This window comes from Monodelphis domestica, chromosome 5 (genome assembly GCF_027887165.1).
Source record: "Monodelphis domestica isolate mMonDom1 chromosome 5, mMonDom1.pri, whole genome shotgun sequence".
NCBI lineage: Eukaryota > Metazoa > Chordata > Mammalia > Didelphimorphia > Didelphidae > Monodelphis > Monodelphis domestica.
The window spans coordinates 213,482,576-213,499,990 of NC_077231.1; the positions used below are offsets into that span (position 1 = coordinate 213,482,576).

Sequence of the window (17,415 nt, forward strand, 5' to 3'; positions counted from 1 at the left end):
AAGTAAATCTTCACTCTCATCCTTCCCATGACTTTCCCTTCCCTCCCTCCTTTCTAGGGTGTCCATTCCCTCCCCTTCCCCTAGTTGAGGGAGAGTAATCCTCCTAGTTTTACCTTCTCTCCAGGTGACCTCCCTGGATACTAGAAGGTTTGATTTGATTTTTGCTGAGTAATCTCTAAGGACCCTTCCAACTCCCATCTCTTTATCCACTATGGGAACTTTTTACCTACTACATAACTGCACCAAATATAATTGCATGTATTGTTTATATATCATGAATTCCAAAAAGGATCTGCATGCCCATGTCATGCTCTTGGTCCCATTTGGTACTGTTTGCCCTGGATGACAGTTGCTCTTGTTCTGAAATTGCTTTTCCTAATTATGTTTCCAAATGGTGAACTATAAAAGTCATAATCATTCATTTTGACAGGCTGGCTTAACTGTTTTCAGAGAATATACTTTGTTTGGAGGAATGTTGCTTAGGTATTGAGAAGTGTTCTAGTATTGTGACAGATTATTAATAAAATAAGATTAATTTTCTTTAGTCTCTGAGAGGATATGCTATAAGCTGATAAATAACTCTGATTGTGGATGGTACCATTATCAAATACTACAACTAGGGAGAATTCTGTGAAGCTTGAAAAAGGTAAAATTACTATAAATCATCTCTGCTTTCCATGGCAAGTAGTAAACTTATGGAAATACAAGTTATAGTCACTCTATCTCTGGCCTTTTCTGTAAAATGAAGGAATAGTTTAGTGATCTCTAAAGTCCCTTCCAGCCCTATATCCTGACATCCTAAAATAAAACATGAAGAAACTTAAAGTTTTCATAACCAGAAGTGCTAGATATATAATGGGTTCTTGATGGAAAATATAATGTTTTAGGATATATTCTTTAACATTTTGCAACCAACATTGCCTGCTCCCACTCAAAAAATTTCTTTTTGCTACTGTTTAAAATTGATTACTGGATCAGAAGACACAAGGTCTGAGCCATTTATGGAAGTTCTTATGTTCTTTTGTATTGTATGGTCTAGTGGGAAAAAGCCATGGGCCAAGAGCCAGGAGATCTGGGTTTTAATCCCAGTTTTACCATAAACCAACTATATGGTCTAAGGTAAGCCATGTGATTTCTCTGTACCCTACTTACTTCATCTCACAGAACTGTAAGGATAATAAATGTATTTTGTAAGCAAAAATCAATACATGAATAACATATAATAATAGTAATGATTTTACCAGAATATAATTTAACTGAAAATAAAAGTTTTACCTTCAGCACTTGTAATTCATTACTGTCAGTGAAATTCTAACAATATTTTTAAAAAGATTTAACTTTGAATGTTTATTTCATCATATCATTAAATCTTAAAGTTCAAACGTCACGTAGGAGAACAAGATGAGGATGCAGATCTGTGGATTGGATATTGTGCTTTTCATCTGGGTGACTACAAGAGAGCTTTGGAGGTTAGTAAAGAAATAATTTCAAGTTGTGCTTTCTTCTTAGGAATTCTTTGGGAAAGCTTCAGGTGATCTTTGTTTCTTTGTATCGGATTGTTTTTATGCCTAAGAAAGTCAGAATTCTGTCACTCGACATTTCTTCAAATGTTGTTATTTGAAACTTAATTCCTTGTATAATATCTTTGTTTTTTGAAGTGAGATTCTCTTCTAAATAACTCTGATCATTTCATGTTATATATGTCTAGTATCACCAATCTGTAGGATTCTGACTTCTAATATAAGTATTGAAGGTGTTCAGGGCTTGGTAGCTGTATGTTCCACACTTTTAAGTTAGTAAATAGAATGGTTTGATCAGTTGAACATATATATTCTTGGTCTTTAAGTATTAGGTTATTTGAGATTGGACCAAAGAAAAAAAGAGATCAGGACAAGCAAGATGACTGTAGATGTTGCCAGTAAAACACTTGTTGAATTGTAAAACACTTGTTGAATTTAATTGATTGGAATAAGGTTGTTAGTTACTTGTGGAGGTTGGAGAAGAAAGGGAAGCTAGGTCTCAAAACACTGTAAAAAAAAATAAAGGAACACTGACATTGGAGAAGAGATGTTGAAGAATTGAAAGGTTATCTGAAAAACACAGTTGGCAACATGAATTTCTAAATATGGCCTTGGTGGAAAATGAAATCTTTTAATGCAAATAAATAAGGTTAAGAACTGATCTAAGCAAAAACATCAGCATAGTGGATAGCGATCCAACTTTGAAACCAGTCCAACATGGGTTTAAGGCCTGGCTCTGCCACCTGGTGGCTAAGTGACTCTGGGCGACTCTGCACACAGTTAAATTAGTGCCAGCCTAGGGCTTGGAATAAGGAAAACATAGATTCCTCACACACTAGTTGGGTGATCATTTATTTGCAGTCATTTAACCTAGCTGAGTATGAGTTCCTTGTCTATACAATGGAGATAATGATACTGATAGCATTTGCCTCATAGGGTTGTTGTGAGGCTCAGAGTTAATAATGTATATGAAGTGATTTGCAAATTTTAAAGCATTATGAAAATACTAGATATTATTATTTTGCCTACTCAGTTCTACAGAAGGAAAATATCTTTGCAATTTCCATTTATATAGCTTTTTGACCCAGATCAAAAATTTTATCAGTCTAACATCTCTACAGGTTGCCACCCTAGGTCAGTATCAGAATAGGAAAAAGTCTGGGTTTAGTAGGGACTCATTCCTTCTAGAATTAGGTTGTGCTCTAGCACTCTGCTTAACCTTTCAGGGAAAGAAAAGTACAAGAGAATCTATGATTTCCTAAAAGGCAAGTTGCTTTCCTGCTTTATTACTTAAATATAACTATTTAACACCCTACATTTCAGGAATATGAATCTGTGACAAAGGAGGAGGGTTGTAATCCTGAAGTTTGGGTGAACCTGGCCTGTACCTACTTCTTTCTTGGAATGTATAAACAAGCAGAAACAGCAGGCTTTAAAGGTGAGATAATCCATTCAATTTATTACTCTCTGCAGCAAGAGTTGTTTTTGAGATTGAAAACTTTATTATCACCTCTTTCTGAAGCAAACACTAAAAGATTTGATAAATTTGTAAGATTGCATATGTTTTATATAATACCTAGTATGGATTTGTCCTGCTTTATGTTTGAGAAAGCTATTTTTTTTTTTGCTTTTCAGCATACTGTTGATATTATTGGGGGTATTATTTTTCCATCATTCTGTGGGTATAGCTTTTCCTGCTTTATAGAACTGTTGAAGAAAAAGAATTTTTCCAAGATTACTAGTCTACCAAAATTAAGCTTTACTTTTTCTCTAAGCCTGGCCAGAACCTAGAAGAAGAGAGAAAGGGCAATATTTTTCCTTCCTAATTTAAAGAAATAGGAATTAGATATTGTTAGAACAGGAAAAAAAGGAGGATTATTCTAAGGGACAAGGAAAAATAATGCTGTTGTTCTCCCAAACCCTTTCATAGAAGGCTATTACTGCTCCTGCTCTAAGTTTAATTTAATTTGTATTATTTTTATCATTAAAATATTAATTTATTTACATATTGTGGTTGCATTTTCCATAGCTGCTTTATCCATTTCTAAAAGGTAGGGTCAGAATTGGAATTTGAAAAGACTTCAACTTCTTTCCTCACCTCCCTAGCCTCAATCCTTATAGCCATGACAGAGGAACTATGCTCAAGACTATTTAGAGATGCCATAGGATATACATATAATAATGGGAAAAAAGGGGGGGAAAGTAGGAAAAAAGGTTGTGGAAAGTAATTATAGAAGGGGCAATTGAAACTTAGGAAAAGCCAAGGACAGTATGCTGGGCATAACTTTATTTAACTTTGAGAAGAATATTTTTTAAAGTTGAGAAGATATTTTGGAAAGAATTTTAGTTCAGGTCTTTTGTAGAGTCCAGAATTGAATTTTAGCTTTCTAGCCTTACACAATCCATTCAAACTATACACTCATTTACATTGCCTTCATTTATTAAATTTATATAAAAAAGGAGCAGATATAGCCCCCAGTAGTGAGAGTAGGCCCCAGTAAAATTACAGCCATAGTTTAGAAGTAGTCAGACACATAGCTCCCCCACTCCCAGCATGAAAACTTAATCTAATTCCTTCCCAAATACTAAATGTCCTGCCAAGAAATTACTGATGCAAGAATTCTATGAGAAATTTAACCAGATGGTTATACATTGACGTATTGAATTATCACCTATAGAAAACTTTGTTTAAAACCACTGAGGTAATCTACATCCATTGTCTCTTATAAATCATTACTAAACATTGTCCCTGCAAAAGGCTTACCTAATACCTTAGCCTACTTCATTTTCCCTATAAAGTATGTACCCTGAATCATTAAACTTTGTCACTGGTCAGCAAGAGGATTTCTGCACGTCTGTCTGTCAGTCTGTCAGTTTGGCCCTCCCATAATCCCAGAATAATTTTTCTCATCCTACTTCATTGACACATGAGTAATTTGTAGAGCTGGGCTCTACAGTCTTTCATAGAAATCATAACAATCCAATTTACATTGACCTTTCCGGCCCTTTTCCATAACACATAATTTAGTATTTATATACTGTTGTATATTGTCATCTAATTGTTTAATTTCATTCAGTCAGTATATATTTATTAAGCATCCATGATATGCTAAGCATTCTACTAAGCTCTGGGCATACAAAGAAAGATAAAATACAGTCTCTGCCCTCAAGGAGCTCACAGACTAATGGGGAAGATAAGACATAAACAACTAGGAACAGTCAAGCCATATACAAGCTAACTGGGAAATCAATAAATAGTAGGCACTAGAATTAAAGAGAATGGAGAAAGGCTTTTTACTATAGAAGGTGAGATTTTAGCTGGGCTTTAAGTATGGTAGGGAAGCTGGGAGTCAGAGATGAGAAGGTAAGGCTTTCAAGGCATGGGGGACAATCATTGAAAATCCCCAATGATGGAGTGTTTTGTTTGAGGAACAGCAAGGAGGGGGCCAGTGTCATTTGGTTAAAGAGTATGTGGTAGAATGTAAGGTGTAGGAGAGGTAATGAGAGGCCTGGTTATGAAGAGTTATGAAAACCAAATTGCTTTTATTTGAAGGTGATAGGAAGTCATTTGAGTTTACTAAGGGAGAGAGTAGTAGAGTCAGACCTTCACTTTAAGAAGATCATTTTGACTGTGAGTAGAGGGTGGCCTACAGCAAGAAGAGACTTGTGATAAGGAGACCAACCAGTAGGCCATTGCAATTAGTTTTTACTTTCCAACATTGTAAGCACCTTAAGGACAGGAATTTGTTTTTATACTTTTCTGATTTCTCTACCAGTGACTTATAGATGCCCAATATATAAGTGCTGGTTGATTTTCTTTAGGAATTTGTCTTCAAGCATAAGAAATTGGTTTGTTCCACAGGAGATTTGTGAATATCATGTATATCCATCTCAGGGGACTGGGATATTAGAATAATGGAATCAATGAAAAGTGCTTATTAAGTGCTTACTATGCCCCCATCACTGTGCTAAGCACTGAGAATATAAATGCAAGCAAGATAATCTCTGCTCTCAAAGAACTTACATTCTAACAAGAAAAGACAATATGTATAGGGGCATGGTGGCTCAGTAAGAGTGTTTTGGACACCAGAGTAAAAGAGAGTGGTGATTAAAATCAGAGTAATTGATTCCCCTTTCTGGGAATGGTAGTGTTGATATAATTACTGTTTTCAGAGACAAAGTTGGAAAGTAAGGGGAAATGGAGAGGAGGGTATGCATACAGCACTCCGGGTTATAGTTGGGTGGGAGGTGGCATGATAAGTCTAGGTCTTAACAAGATAAGATGAACTTGGAGCTCACACCAGAACTTGAGTTCCAGGCCAGAAGTGCAGTCTGGGTCTTAGAAATACAACATGAAGATGGCTAAGCACTAGTAGCATGATAGGCCTGAGTCTGGGAAAGATGAATATTCACCAATCAGAAGACCAGGGGATAAGGGGTAGGAGATCAAGTTCTGAGTCAGAGGTGTGGAGACTTGGAGCAGATTCAGGACTTACTGCTTTAATATGTCATGGAGTAACTGGTAGAAAGGAGAGAATTGGGCAGTGGAGCCAAGATGGTGGCTTAGTAGCAGCAAAAGCCTGAAACCACTTTGACTATCCTTCTATCACCTTCAAATAAAAGGCACCTCAAAAAGACAGGAGTCAAAGCAGGATGAGTGAGGGGGTTCTCCCACTGAACATAATGTGAAAGGTAGGCAGACTTTCACGATATGAGAGGGAACTGGAAGCAAAACTACACACAGGAATGCTAGCTGACCCTCCCCTCCCCCATCTACCACACCAGACTCAGGACCAGGGCATAGGCAACTTGGGATCCTGGGTCACAGGCTACACCCACAAAAGATGACATCAGACCCACTCCTTGAAGTCCCAGGCCTTGCAGAGAGATCCAGGGGTCCATAGGGTTGGGTGCTCTCAAGCCTCAATGGCAGCAGTGAGGACAGCCCCAGGGCAAAACCCTGTGGAGCCAGAAGCTAGGACAGAGTTGTCCAGCAATGTATAGATTTCCCAGTCTACTGGTGGGAAAATGACCACAAAGAGCAGCAAAAAAACTCTTGACCCTTGAAAAATTCTAAGGGGAAAAAGAGCAAAGAACAAAACCAGCAGGAGATGGTGAGATTCAAGTAAACACATGCAAAATCTCCAAGAAAGGATAAAATTAACACAGGAAAAATTTTATAGGGATTTGTAAATATATAAGATTCATACATGGAGGGTAGAAAGGGATCCTCATATGGAATAGGGATGGAAAATTCATTGACAAAGAATATACAGAAGTTGTCACAGGACATAATACAAATACATGGACTGAGGTGAATATATGTTTTAGTGCCAGTGTATGATTTGGCATGGACTGAACAGTGAGTTTAGAGAGCAGTACTTTAGGCACAGCAATGGCATCTGATTAAAGGAAGTTATGTTTGAGGGTTATCTCCTTTTTGCCTCCCTCTGCTAATGCTACCATAATAATTTGAGGACCTGGCCTGAAACAGCATGATTTTTATTATTGTAGAGATCTCTGAGGATCAGAGGTAGGAGCTAAAGAAGTATAATAAATTGCAGGGGTTCTTCTCTTCGGTCAAAAGTATAAGTTTGATATGGCCCACTCAGTTCTCTAACAATTAGCCTATATTTTCTTTCAGCTCCTAAAAGTCGACTCCAAAATCGTCTACTCTTCCACTTGGCTCACAAGGTATATTTCTGCTGACCTACTTTGCCTTCTTTTTCCTTTTTATCTTTTACCTTTTCCTTCCATTATATACATTAATAGAAACAAGTAGAATATAGACTATAACTATGCAGAATTATTTCTTCCATTAATTTCCTTATCCTTATGACATAGTCACAAATGTTGGAGTTTAATTTTTTCATGGAAAGGAGATCAATTTGAATCAGCTGCACTCTAAACTCCTGTCACTTACAAGCCATATAAATAACCCCAATTCATTTTATAAAACCTTTCTGATAATGATTTAATTCATTAGCATGTAAGAATAAACTGTAAATGTCCTCATTTCACATTATTTGCTTGCTACTCACCAAAATTGAGATAAGTGGTAACTAGAGGCATCAGATATCTTTTCCAAGCTATAGTTTGAAAAATAAATATTGAATCTCTCCACTTATCACATTAAGACAAATTGAAATAATTTTTATGAAATGGTTCAAATTTCACCTTTTATTGATCAATCAGCAAATTGATCAATTTGCCAAGTATTTTTTAATATTAAGTGTCTTCCATGGGCCAGGTTTGTGTTAGTGTTGGAGATATAATTGCAAAAAAAGAAACTATCCTTAAATAGTTTGCATTCTATTGAAGGAGACAACACGTACACATTATGTACAGAATAAGTAAAAACAAAAATCCTACGTAGTTAGGGAAGAAGGGGCTGAGCAGCTGAGGAAGCCAGGAAAAGCTTTGTTTAGAAGATGGTGCTTTAATTGTATCTTGAAAGAAATGAGAGATTCCTTGAAGGAGAGGTGAGCAGGGAGTGCCTTCTAGGCATGAGAAGTGACTTATACAAAGAAGGGAGATGAAATGCCAGGTTTAAAGAAAAGCAAGGCCAGTCTGGATGCACTGCAGAAAGCAGGAGAGTGGGCAGCATGGATTAGGCTAGAATGGTAGGTTGGAGTGAAGCTGAAGGGGGCTCTAAAAGTCAGAGGCGTTCTATTTTATTAATAAGGAGCTGCAGTTTATTTAGTGCAGGAGTGTCAGGGTCAGATCTGAACTTAAGGAAATTACTTTGGCAGCTGTCTGGAGGACAGAGTTGAGTGATAAGGATACCAGTTGGGCCTTTGCAGTAGTTTAGAAGAAAGGGAATGAACACCTGAGCTAGATTGGTGGTTCTATGAATAGAGAGAAGGGATTGGGGAAGAAGAGATTTGGGGGATGTAGAAATAGCAAGATTTGTCAAGCTGGTGAGGTTGAGAATAAGAAGTCAAGTATAATACTGAGATTCTGAGATGAAGAAAAAGGAAGAACAGGTACCTACGACAGAAAAAAGAGAAGTTTGGTAAAAGAGTGGATTTGAAGGGTGAGATAATCAGCACTAATGTACACTTTTGAATTGTCTCTGGGACATCCAGTTTGAAATGTTCAGTGGACACTTCATGATAGAGACTCTTGAGTGATGTGATATATGGATAAGCCACTGAACTCTTGGAGTCATGATGACCTGGGTTCAGATCCCACCTAAACACACCAGTTATATGATCCTGGGGAAAATTCCTTAACTTATATGTTCCTTATTTCCTTTTCTGTAAAATGACAGGGTGGGACTGAATGGCCTTGAAGGTTCTTCCAGCTCTAAATCTATGATCCTATGGGACTGAAGCACATGAGGAAGGAGCTAGATTTATAGAATAGTGAGTTATTTATAGAATCATGGACAAGTCATGGGACCTCTGAATTACATTCTCTTCTATAAAATAAAGCAGTTGGATAAGATGAGGGCCTTTGAGTTTTCTTTGAACTTTGAATTCTTTGAGCCCGCATTATAAGTACCCCACATTAATCCCCTTTGCCTCTAGGATAAAATACAAATTCCTCAGCTGGTATTTAAATTCCTTCACAGTCTGGCTTCAGTCTCCCTTTAAGGCTTATTGTATATCATTCCCTTTTACGTACTGCCAAGTTGGCCTACATACTATACCCCAAATTCATCTCTTGCCCCTATGACTTTGTTCAGACTGCCCCTAATTCTTGGAATGCTCTTCTCTCATCCCTATACTTCTTGAAATCCTAGATTCTTCCAAGAACCTGCTTATGGGCCACCTCTTAACCGATGGAAATTCTCTTCTGATTCTGTGTTTATTAGTGCCCTATCTCCCTTCCTAAAAAAAATTTTCTAAAAAATATATATGTGTGTGTGTGCATGCATATCTAGATATAATATAACATGTACTATACATGTGCTTATATATACATGCATGCATACTACATACATATGTATCTTTTTGTATGTATTATAGGTTGTCAATCTTAAAAAATATGGCCTGTTTTCTTTTTCCTTTTTATGCCTAGTGCTTCCTACAGTGCCTCCACCTGGTAGGTATTTAATAAATTTCTGTTGGTTTAGATTGGATTGGATTGTAAATGGTGGAGCAGGAGCTTGAACCCACAGCTTTTTTGCTAAATCCACTCTTCTTTCCTCTTACTCTAATGAACTTTCACTCATTTGAGCCTTTCTAGTATAGTGGTTATCTATTCGTACATCAACTTCTCTTTTCCCTCTTACTCTACTTAATGTTCAAGAAAATCTCCTAACAGATGCTTTACATTTCATATATGAGGGAATAAATATATTTTTTTTTTCTGTCAAGAACCCTGAACTATAGAAAGTAGCATTTTTTTGCTTTTCTTAAGTAAAAGATAAGTCTTCTTTGCCAGATAGACACTGCTTTGATCTTTAGGCAATCTAGCCCCACATTGCTTCAGACAGAGGATGAATAAGGAGATTAAAAGGAGGGAATGGGAGCTTTATTTAACAAAGCAAACAATAAGAAATATGCTTTATTTTCATATCATGGCTAACTTAGCTAAGAGAGAACAGGGGAGAGAATGCGAAAACATGAAACGAAGGGAAGAAACAACAAAAACAGAAAAAGAGTACAATGTTGGGGTAAAGGAGGAGATATTAATAGGCATATATCTACTTTCACTTTATAGACTTGCATTTGCAAAGCTAATTCTTCAGAGACTTTTTTCTTTTATTCTATAAGGAAAGACAGAGAAAGGATAGCCAGGAAAAAAATGAGAAAGGTAGAGGAGATGGAAACAAGAACACTGGAGGAGACTGAGGGGGAAAAGTAAAACTTTACTGATGTGATAGTTGACAGTAATTGATTTTTAATTTAGTATTGTAATCATTGAATCTAACACGTCTCCTCTGTTATATTGTACTTTAGTTCAATGATGAAAAGAAATTGATGAATTTTCACCAGAATCTTCAAGATATTACAGAAGATCAGCTCAGTTTGGCCTCGATTCACTATATGCGGTCTCACTATCAAGAAGCTATTGATATCTATAAGCGAATACTGCTGGATAATCGGTTTGTTCCCTACCTATTCATCCTATTAGTTTTGATAGAACACTATTTGCAGGCATAATTAGTTTTGTTGAAGCCATAGTGTTTTATGAGTCTGATTTTCCCACTTTGTGTGTCTTCCCAATTAGGTATGGTAGTTATTGCATGATTATTTTGATCTGGTAAAACTCTAGATGCTAACTTTAGTTAGTTTAGTTAGTTTAGTTAACATATCTTTGTGCCCCAGTTTTTGAAATGTAGGATTGCCTCATCTTAAACCATCTCATCCCTTTAGGAATTATCTTCTAGCTTCTTAATCTTGAACTATAAGAATATTGCATTATAAATCATTTTGCATTCCTCATCATGCCTCCCTCCTCTAGTGAAAGACCCATAAACTGCCCTTTGATAATGTTTGCTGTGGTGATCTCCTTCCATTTTTTGGTCTGAACTTGTGATTTAATAAGTTTGAGGACTCCCTGGTGTATCATTCAGGACCATGTTTGTAATTTATAGTATTTATCATTGAAATGATCACACAGCTAATGCAATGTTTCAGAGGCAGCACTTGAACCCAAATCTTCTTGACTTGAAGGCCAGCCCTCCCTCGGGTCCATTTTGTTGCCTCACTTTTACTCCAGAGGGCCATAGAAAAGATCCCGATGCTCTAGCCATATTTCTGTGCAGTTGTAAAATGTTGTATCCATGCTCTTATTCTCTCATTTCTCAGGGAATATCTTGCTCTCAATGTTTATGTGGCTCTTTGTTACTATAAATTGGATTATTATGATGTGTCTCAAGAAGTACTGGCTGTTTACCTTCAACAAATTCCTGATAGCACCATCGCTCTCAACCTCAAGGCCTGTAACCATTTCCGTCTTTACAACGGCAAAGCAGCTGAGGTACTTCTGGCAATTTGCTTTTAACTTCCTTAATTCTTATTGAAAGTACTTGGCAAATATTCCCAGTTATTTAAGAACCTCTTTGTAAAGGACATGTTCATGATTAGTGACATGTAATTTTGTCATTATCACAGTTGTACCACACCAGAAATGGAGTGATGTTTCTATATGTCAGAGTTCCTGACAGGAATTTTCATTTACGCATTTTTATGTTTTTAGCAGACTGTAGGTGGTTAAAATGTATTTGTGCTTTTTTCCAAGACATATAATAATACCTTGCATTTTATAGCCCTCTATATTTTCAGGCTTAATTTAACAAACATTTATTAAGCACCTACTGAGAAAGGCATAGTGTAGGCCTTGAGGATGGAAAGATGGAAAAAAGGCACAGTCTTTGCCTTTAAAGGATTAACGACAACAATAACAACTTATGTTTCTAGAGTACTTAAAAGTTGAGGCATTTCAAGTCTTACTATCATATCAAGTCTTACTATTTTACAAATGAGGAAATGGAGGCCCAGAGAGGTTCAGTGACTTATGAGGTTACACAACAAGTAAATCTGGGAGGTGGGATTCAGTCTTGGGTTAGAGTTAGAGAATGGCCTGTCTCAGGGAACTTAGAGTACTTAAGGCAGGGGTCCCCAAACTATGACCCACAGGCCCCCTGTGGCCCCCTGAGGCTATGTATCCGGCCCCCACCACACGTCCAGAACGGGCACCTCTTTCACTGGTGGTCAGTGAGAGGAGCACTGTATGTGGCAGCTCCGCAAAGCACGGCATCACTCACGTACAGTACTACTTCCGGTGACATAATCCTTTGCATAGTGCCTTGTTCTGAGAGTAGCTAAAGGAGAACGAGGTGCAGCACAAAGGATTATGTGGCTGCACAATGGAAGACATGCATGGTGAGCAGTGATCTGGGGGAGGGGATTCTACACTGTATATGCTGCTGCCCTGTGTAGTGGTGGCAGTGATAGGCCTGTGCAAGGTGTGACAGGCCCATCACAGCCAGCACTGCAGCCTCCACTAACCCAGTCAGTGGATTTATTCATCGTTTTTTTAATAGTCTGGCCCTCCAATGGTCTGAGGGACAATGAACTGAACCCCTGTGTAAGAAGTTTGGGGACCCCTGCCTTAAAGGGTAGGGGTGGTGCTGTGGTGTGTGTGTGTGTGTGTGTGTGTGTGTGTGTGTGTGTGTGTGTGTGTGTGTGTACTTACACAAGGCAATGGTGATGTTAGGAGGGAGGGAACTGAGGAAATCACTGTGTATACCCTTGGGAGGGGGCACCAAAGGAGGCTAGTGATTCTCAGCCTGGAGGTGAAGAGGGGGCGTGGAGGACAGGTTTGCAAAGACATAGAAGCTGATGAAGAAGTGGCAGAATGAGATCAAGGAATAGTTTGTAGTTTTCTTGGGATGCAGAGTTTGTATTTATCCACCCCACAAGGAGGGGACTGAGGCTGACCTGGAGCTAGGAAGCCCATTCTATTTTTCCCAGATTTGCACTGCCATATATATTCCTTCCCTGTTCCTTTTCCATCAGGTGGTTGAATAAGGTCAATGTTTTTTACCTCTTGCAGTCTAGAGAAGATGGTCTGAGACACAAGCCTGCTGGTTTGTTTATACAGGTGCCTTGACCTTTGGAAAGGCTAGGGCTAGATAGGTGAGAACAGGCTTTAAGGAGTTCAGCCATCTTCTCTTATTTTAAAAGACTTTATTGAAATCTTGTGCATGGGATTGCTGCCTTTTGTGACCTTAGTTTTAATTACCATCAGTATGATGTATGCTTTCTTGACTTGAGGTTACTGGAGTTAGGAAACTGTTTAAAACAATTATGTCACCGTCTTGTCAATCATATAAAATCTTAAATGAATTTAGAGAAAAGAGAATGCAGAGCTTTAGAGATATTCTCAATATGTTCCAATCTATCAAAACCTGTAGGTTTGACATTCATGAATTTTCCATAGAAGGAAAGTTATATTATTACATTTTAATAATTATTTTTCCACCACCAAACTATTGCCATATCCTTTGCTTATCAATTTCTTGTAATCATAATATGTGGTGTACAGGCTTGTTCAACCACACCTGTGCCCCCACCCAACTGACTCATTGTCTCAATTGGTTTCCAGGCTCCTTCTCTGTGCTGGAAAGCCCTATCAAAGGATCTGTATTATTGCTCTCCTTTTTGATTCCGAGCCCCCAGCAGAGACTGTTCTGGTTGTACCACTCAGTATTTAATCTGTTGATTTCTTTCTCTAGTGATAGATCCATTTCTTCTCCTCCTTGCTTCTTCCCAACTACATTTCCAATAATGAAACCCAAACTAGGACAAGTTTGTGTGTAACATTGTTTGCAAAGAAAAAGTAAATGTTTAAAGGAAGAAAGGTAAAGACTTTTCTCATGCCCAGAGGGCTTTCATGAAGAAACCCAAGGGAATAATTTTACTTAGTGTCTGTATTTGATCCTCATAACAACCCTGGGAAGTAGGTGCCATTTTTATCCCCATTTTACAGTAGAGGAAACTGAGCCAAACAGAGACTAAATGACTTGCCCAGGGTCGCACAACTAGGAAGAGTGAGCTTGGATTTGAGCTCACATTTCCTTGCCTAGGCCCAGAACTCTGTCTACTGTGCCACCTAGTTGCCAAAGATAGAAATATGAAGACCCTACATTGAGGCTCTGTAATGGCAGGAGGAGGAAGATAAAAGGAAGTAGTTTAGGTAGTGCACTGCCTTAGCTTTCCCAACATTCTTTATGCTGAAACATCTTGACAGCCAGAAACCTTGTTTGCCACATCTGCTGGCAGCTGTACTTCCACTCTGGTAGCTTTGCATGATTTCCCATGGCCTCACCTCTCTATCCATCTCTGTAGAGCCTTCTTTATCTCTGTGAGTAACTGGGTTTCTTTTCCAGGCTGCCCCTATCTTCAGACAGCTGCAGGTCTCAGCTGCAGTATTGTGGTGCTCTCTCAGAGAGATCAGGAACTTTACCTTGGCACTCGCAAAAGGCTCAGCTCCCTTAGGGACTCGGCTCTGGAACCTGCCACTTTGTGGGTAGGAGGTGGAAGGCAGATCATTCTTTAAGCTTTCACTTCTCCTTATAACAACTCTTCCTGAGAAAGGGCTGGACCCTTGCTGTGAGAGCCCTCATTCGTCCTAATTTGTGGGGACTATCCAGAACATTTCTCAAATCTGTATTTCTGCACGTTAGGTCATGACCAAAATGTGACTTTGTATCTAGACATTTCCAAACAGCTTTAGGGTTCAGGGTTCCTCAGTTTTAAAACAAAAAATCTCTTAGGCTCTCCTAATGGTCCATGAAAGCAATTGGGAATGGATGGACCATTCATAGTTTCTGCAGGTTGCTTAATGTTTTTTCTTGCCTTTCATGACTCTAGGCCTCATATTTTTTACATACCAGGTCCAAAGTGATCCATTAGATTTTTTTTTTAATTCTTACCTTCTGTATTAGAGTCAATACTGTGAATTGGTTCCAAGACAGAAGAGTGGTAAGGGCTAGGCAATGGGGGTCAAGTGACTTGCCCAGGGTCATACAGCTGGGAAGTGTCTGAGGTCAGATGTAAATATCAGACCTCCAGTCTCTAGGCCTGGCTCTCCATCCATTGAGCTACCCAGCTTCCCTCAGCTCCATTAGATTTTGAAAGGGGACTACATCCTTTACAGGGTAAATGCATTGTGAGTGCGAGGCATTCTTAAAATAGGTTTAATTTTTCTCTCTTTGAGAAGGTGTCTTAGAGACAGAGGAATGTAAGAAAAACCAGAGCATTGTGAAGCTGAAGGAGAAGAATTTCAAGTAATGGATGGTTAGTGAAGTCAAAAGAGATGAGGATTGAAAAAAGGCCATTGACTAGCCATATCAGATTTCAAACTATACTATAAAGAGGTAATCATTAAAACAATTTGGCACTGGCTAAGAAATTGAGTAGTGGATCAATGGAATACATTAGGAAATTAACACAAGAGTAGTTAAAGACCACAGGGCTTATCTGGGCTCCTGTTCAAGGATAGGGGCAGTGTAACATGAATTATCTAACAGTTTTTATTCCATCCCAATTCTCCACCAAAAGACTTCAGGCTTATCCCTCAGGCTTCTGTCTCTGAGGCTTCTGCCTCAAGCTTCTGATTCTGCTGAGCCAGAAGTAGTCCCTATATTCCTTCTTACTGTGGGAACCAAGCTAGCTCATTATTAGAATCAAACAGTCAACAAAAATAATTCTGACTAGAGCCTGGCATCTGGAGCCAGGGAGGGAATTTCTTCCTACTCTCCATATCTTTATCAAGGTTATGTTGTTTTCTTCTCTGCAACTGTGCCCTGTTTGTGACCTTACAGGATGAGAGGAGGGAGAGTTTTGGGGGGATTTAACCCCTTGGTCGTCCTCCCCCTCCAGTAACCTAGTGTTTAATAATTTAAGCTATTCAGGGAAGAATTCACTATTTGACAAAAACTGCTGGGAAAATTGGAAAAGAATATGCCAAAAACTAGTCATAGACCAACATCTCACACCATACACCAAGATAATGTCAAAAAAGGATACTTGATCTAGAAATAAATAGGGACATCATAAACAAATTAGGGGAACACAGAAAAGTTTACCTGTCAGCCTTGTAGATAAGGGAAGAAATTATGATTAAACAACATAGAGAACATAATGAAAAATAAAATAGGTACTTTTTATTACATCAAATTTAAAAAGTTTTGCAAAAATAAAGCTAATTCAACCCAAGATTAGAAAGGAAATAGCAAAAATTGGGGGGAAATTTTATAGCAAGTATCTGACAAAAGCTTCATTTCTCCTCTTTTTAATTTTTTTTTATTTTTTAAAAAAGTGTTTTATATAAGGTGGAAAACGTTTTATTGTGTCACACCAAGATACTGTAAATATTCAAAGTATACAAAATTAGTCTGAAAGTGATCCCAAAAGTACTATTTTTAGTTTGCCACGGAAGCTCTTAAAGGTCCAAAAGTTGATTTTTAAAGAAAAAACACTCCACTATTGATTATAGAAATGCAATTAAAACAACTTTGAGATACCACCTCACATCTATCAGATTGGCTAATATGTCAAAAAAGGAAAATGATAAATGTTAAAGGGAATGTGGAAAAATTGGGACACTAATATAACCATTCTAGAAAGCAATATGGAGCCATACCCAAAGGGCCTATGAGATTTAAAATGGTTGAGGTCTTAAACTGTAGTGATTAAAATAGTGGAAGATATAAATTGTGATAGATATAAGAGAGGGTGAGTAAATTTGACCACAGAAATATGTTTCACTACAGTGTCTTGGGTTTTAAAATCAAATATAAGGTGGTCGCCAGGGAAATATTCCCAATTATTCAAATACTCAAGTCAATTGGGTTTTATAGAGATTTTAATTAACAATACAATGAGTAATCAAAGAAAGAGAGAGTAAGAAAGGAATAAGTATGAAGGGCCTCAAGCCAATATGGCCTAGACCTGAGTCTTAAAAGAGAAATCAGTCAGTTTTTTAGCACTCACCACAAGGTCTGACTAAACAAGGATACTAGTGACACCAGGCCAGCATCCTTCCTCAAAGAGTCTTCCAGCCAGAGATTGTTTCAAAGGGCCTCTCTCAAGAGCCTCCAGAGCTCCTACCCAAGAGGGACAGAGCCCCTCAGAGGAGCTCCTCAAGGAGCTCTCCTCCAGAATGACAGTCAGAAATCGAGATCCTTTGCTCTTCTCTGAGCTCTTATTTTCAAGGGCAAAATCTCCTCTGTCACCTCCCCTAAGTCCTTACATCTACCAATCACTGTAGATGTTTCTAAAGGACCGCCCATTTTGAATTCACAGCTGAGTAGTTTTAATCTCTTTAGTAAGTCAGGAAAAAATGCTTCTGTGTTGACAAATTTCATTAGAAAAAAACCTCTGAATAAGTTATCACCCTTTTAGGTTTAAGTAGTTTACAAGTTGCCCCACCT

The 17,415-nt window shown here is 38.1% G+C and overlaps 1 protein-coding gene across 3 annotated transcripts in view; it reads left to right on the forward strand.

Moving 5' to 3' along the window:
- The window catches only part of IFT56 (intraflagellar transport 56), a 68,894-nt gene that overhangs the window by 16,784 nt on the left and 34,695 nt on the right, over positions 1-17,415 (forward strand). For all 3 annotated transcript variants that reach the window (XM_016426183.2, XM_007504398.3, XM_001374684.5), the window contains exons 3-7: positions 1,377-1,469; positions 2,844-2,958; positions 7,165-7,214; positions 10,430-10,575; positions 11,282-11,453. In XM_016426183.2, the coding sequence (XP_016281669.1) occupies positions 1,377-1,469; positions 2,844-2,958; positions 7,165-7,214; positions 10,430-10,575; positions 11,282-11,453 (576 nt within the window). The remainder of the gene's footprint in view (positions 1-1,376; positions 1,470-2,843; positions 2,959-7,164; positions 7,215-10,429; positions 10,576-11,281; positions 11,454-17,415) is intronic.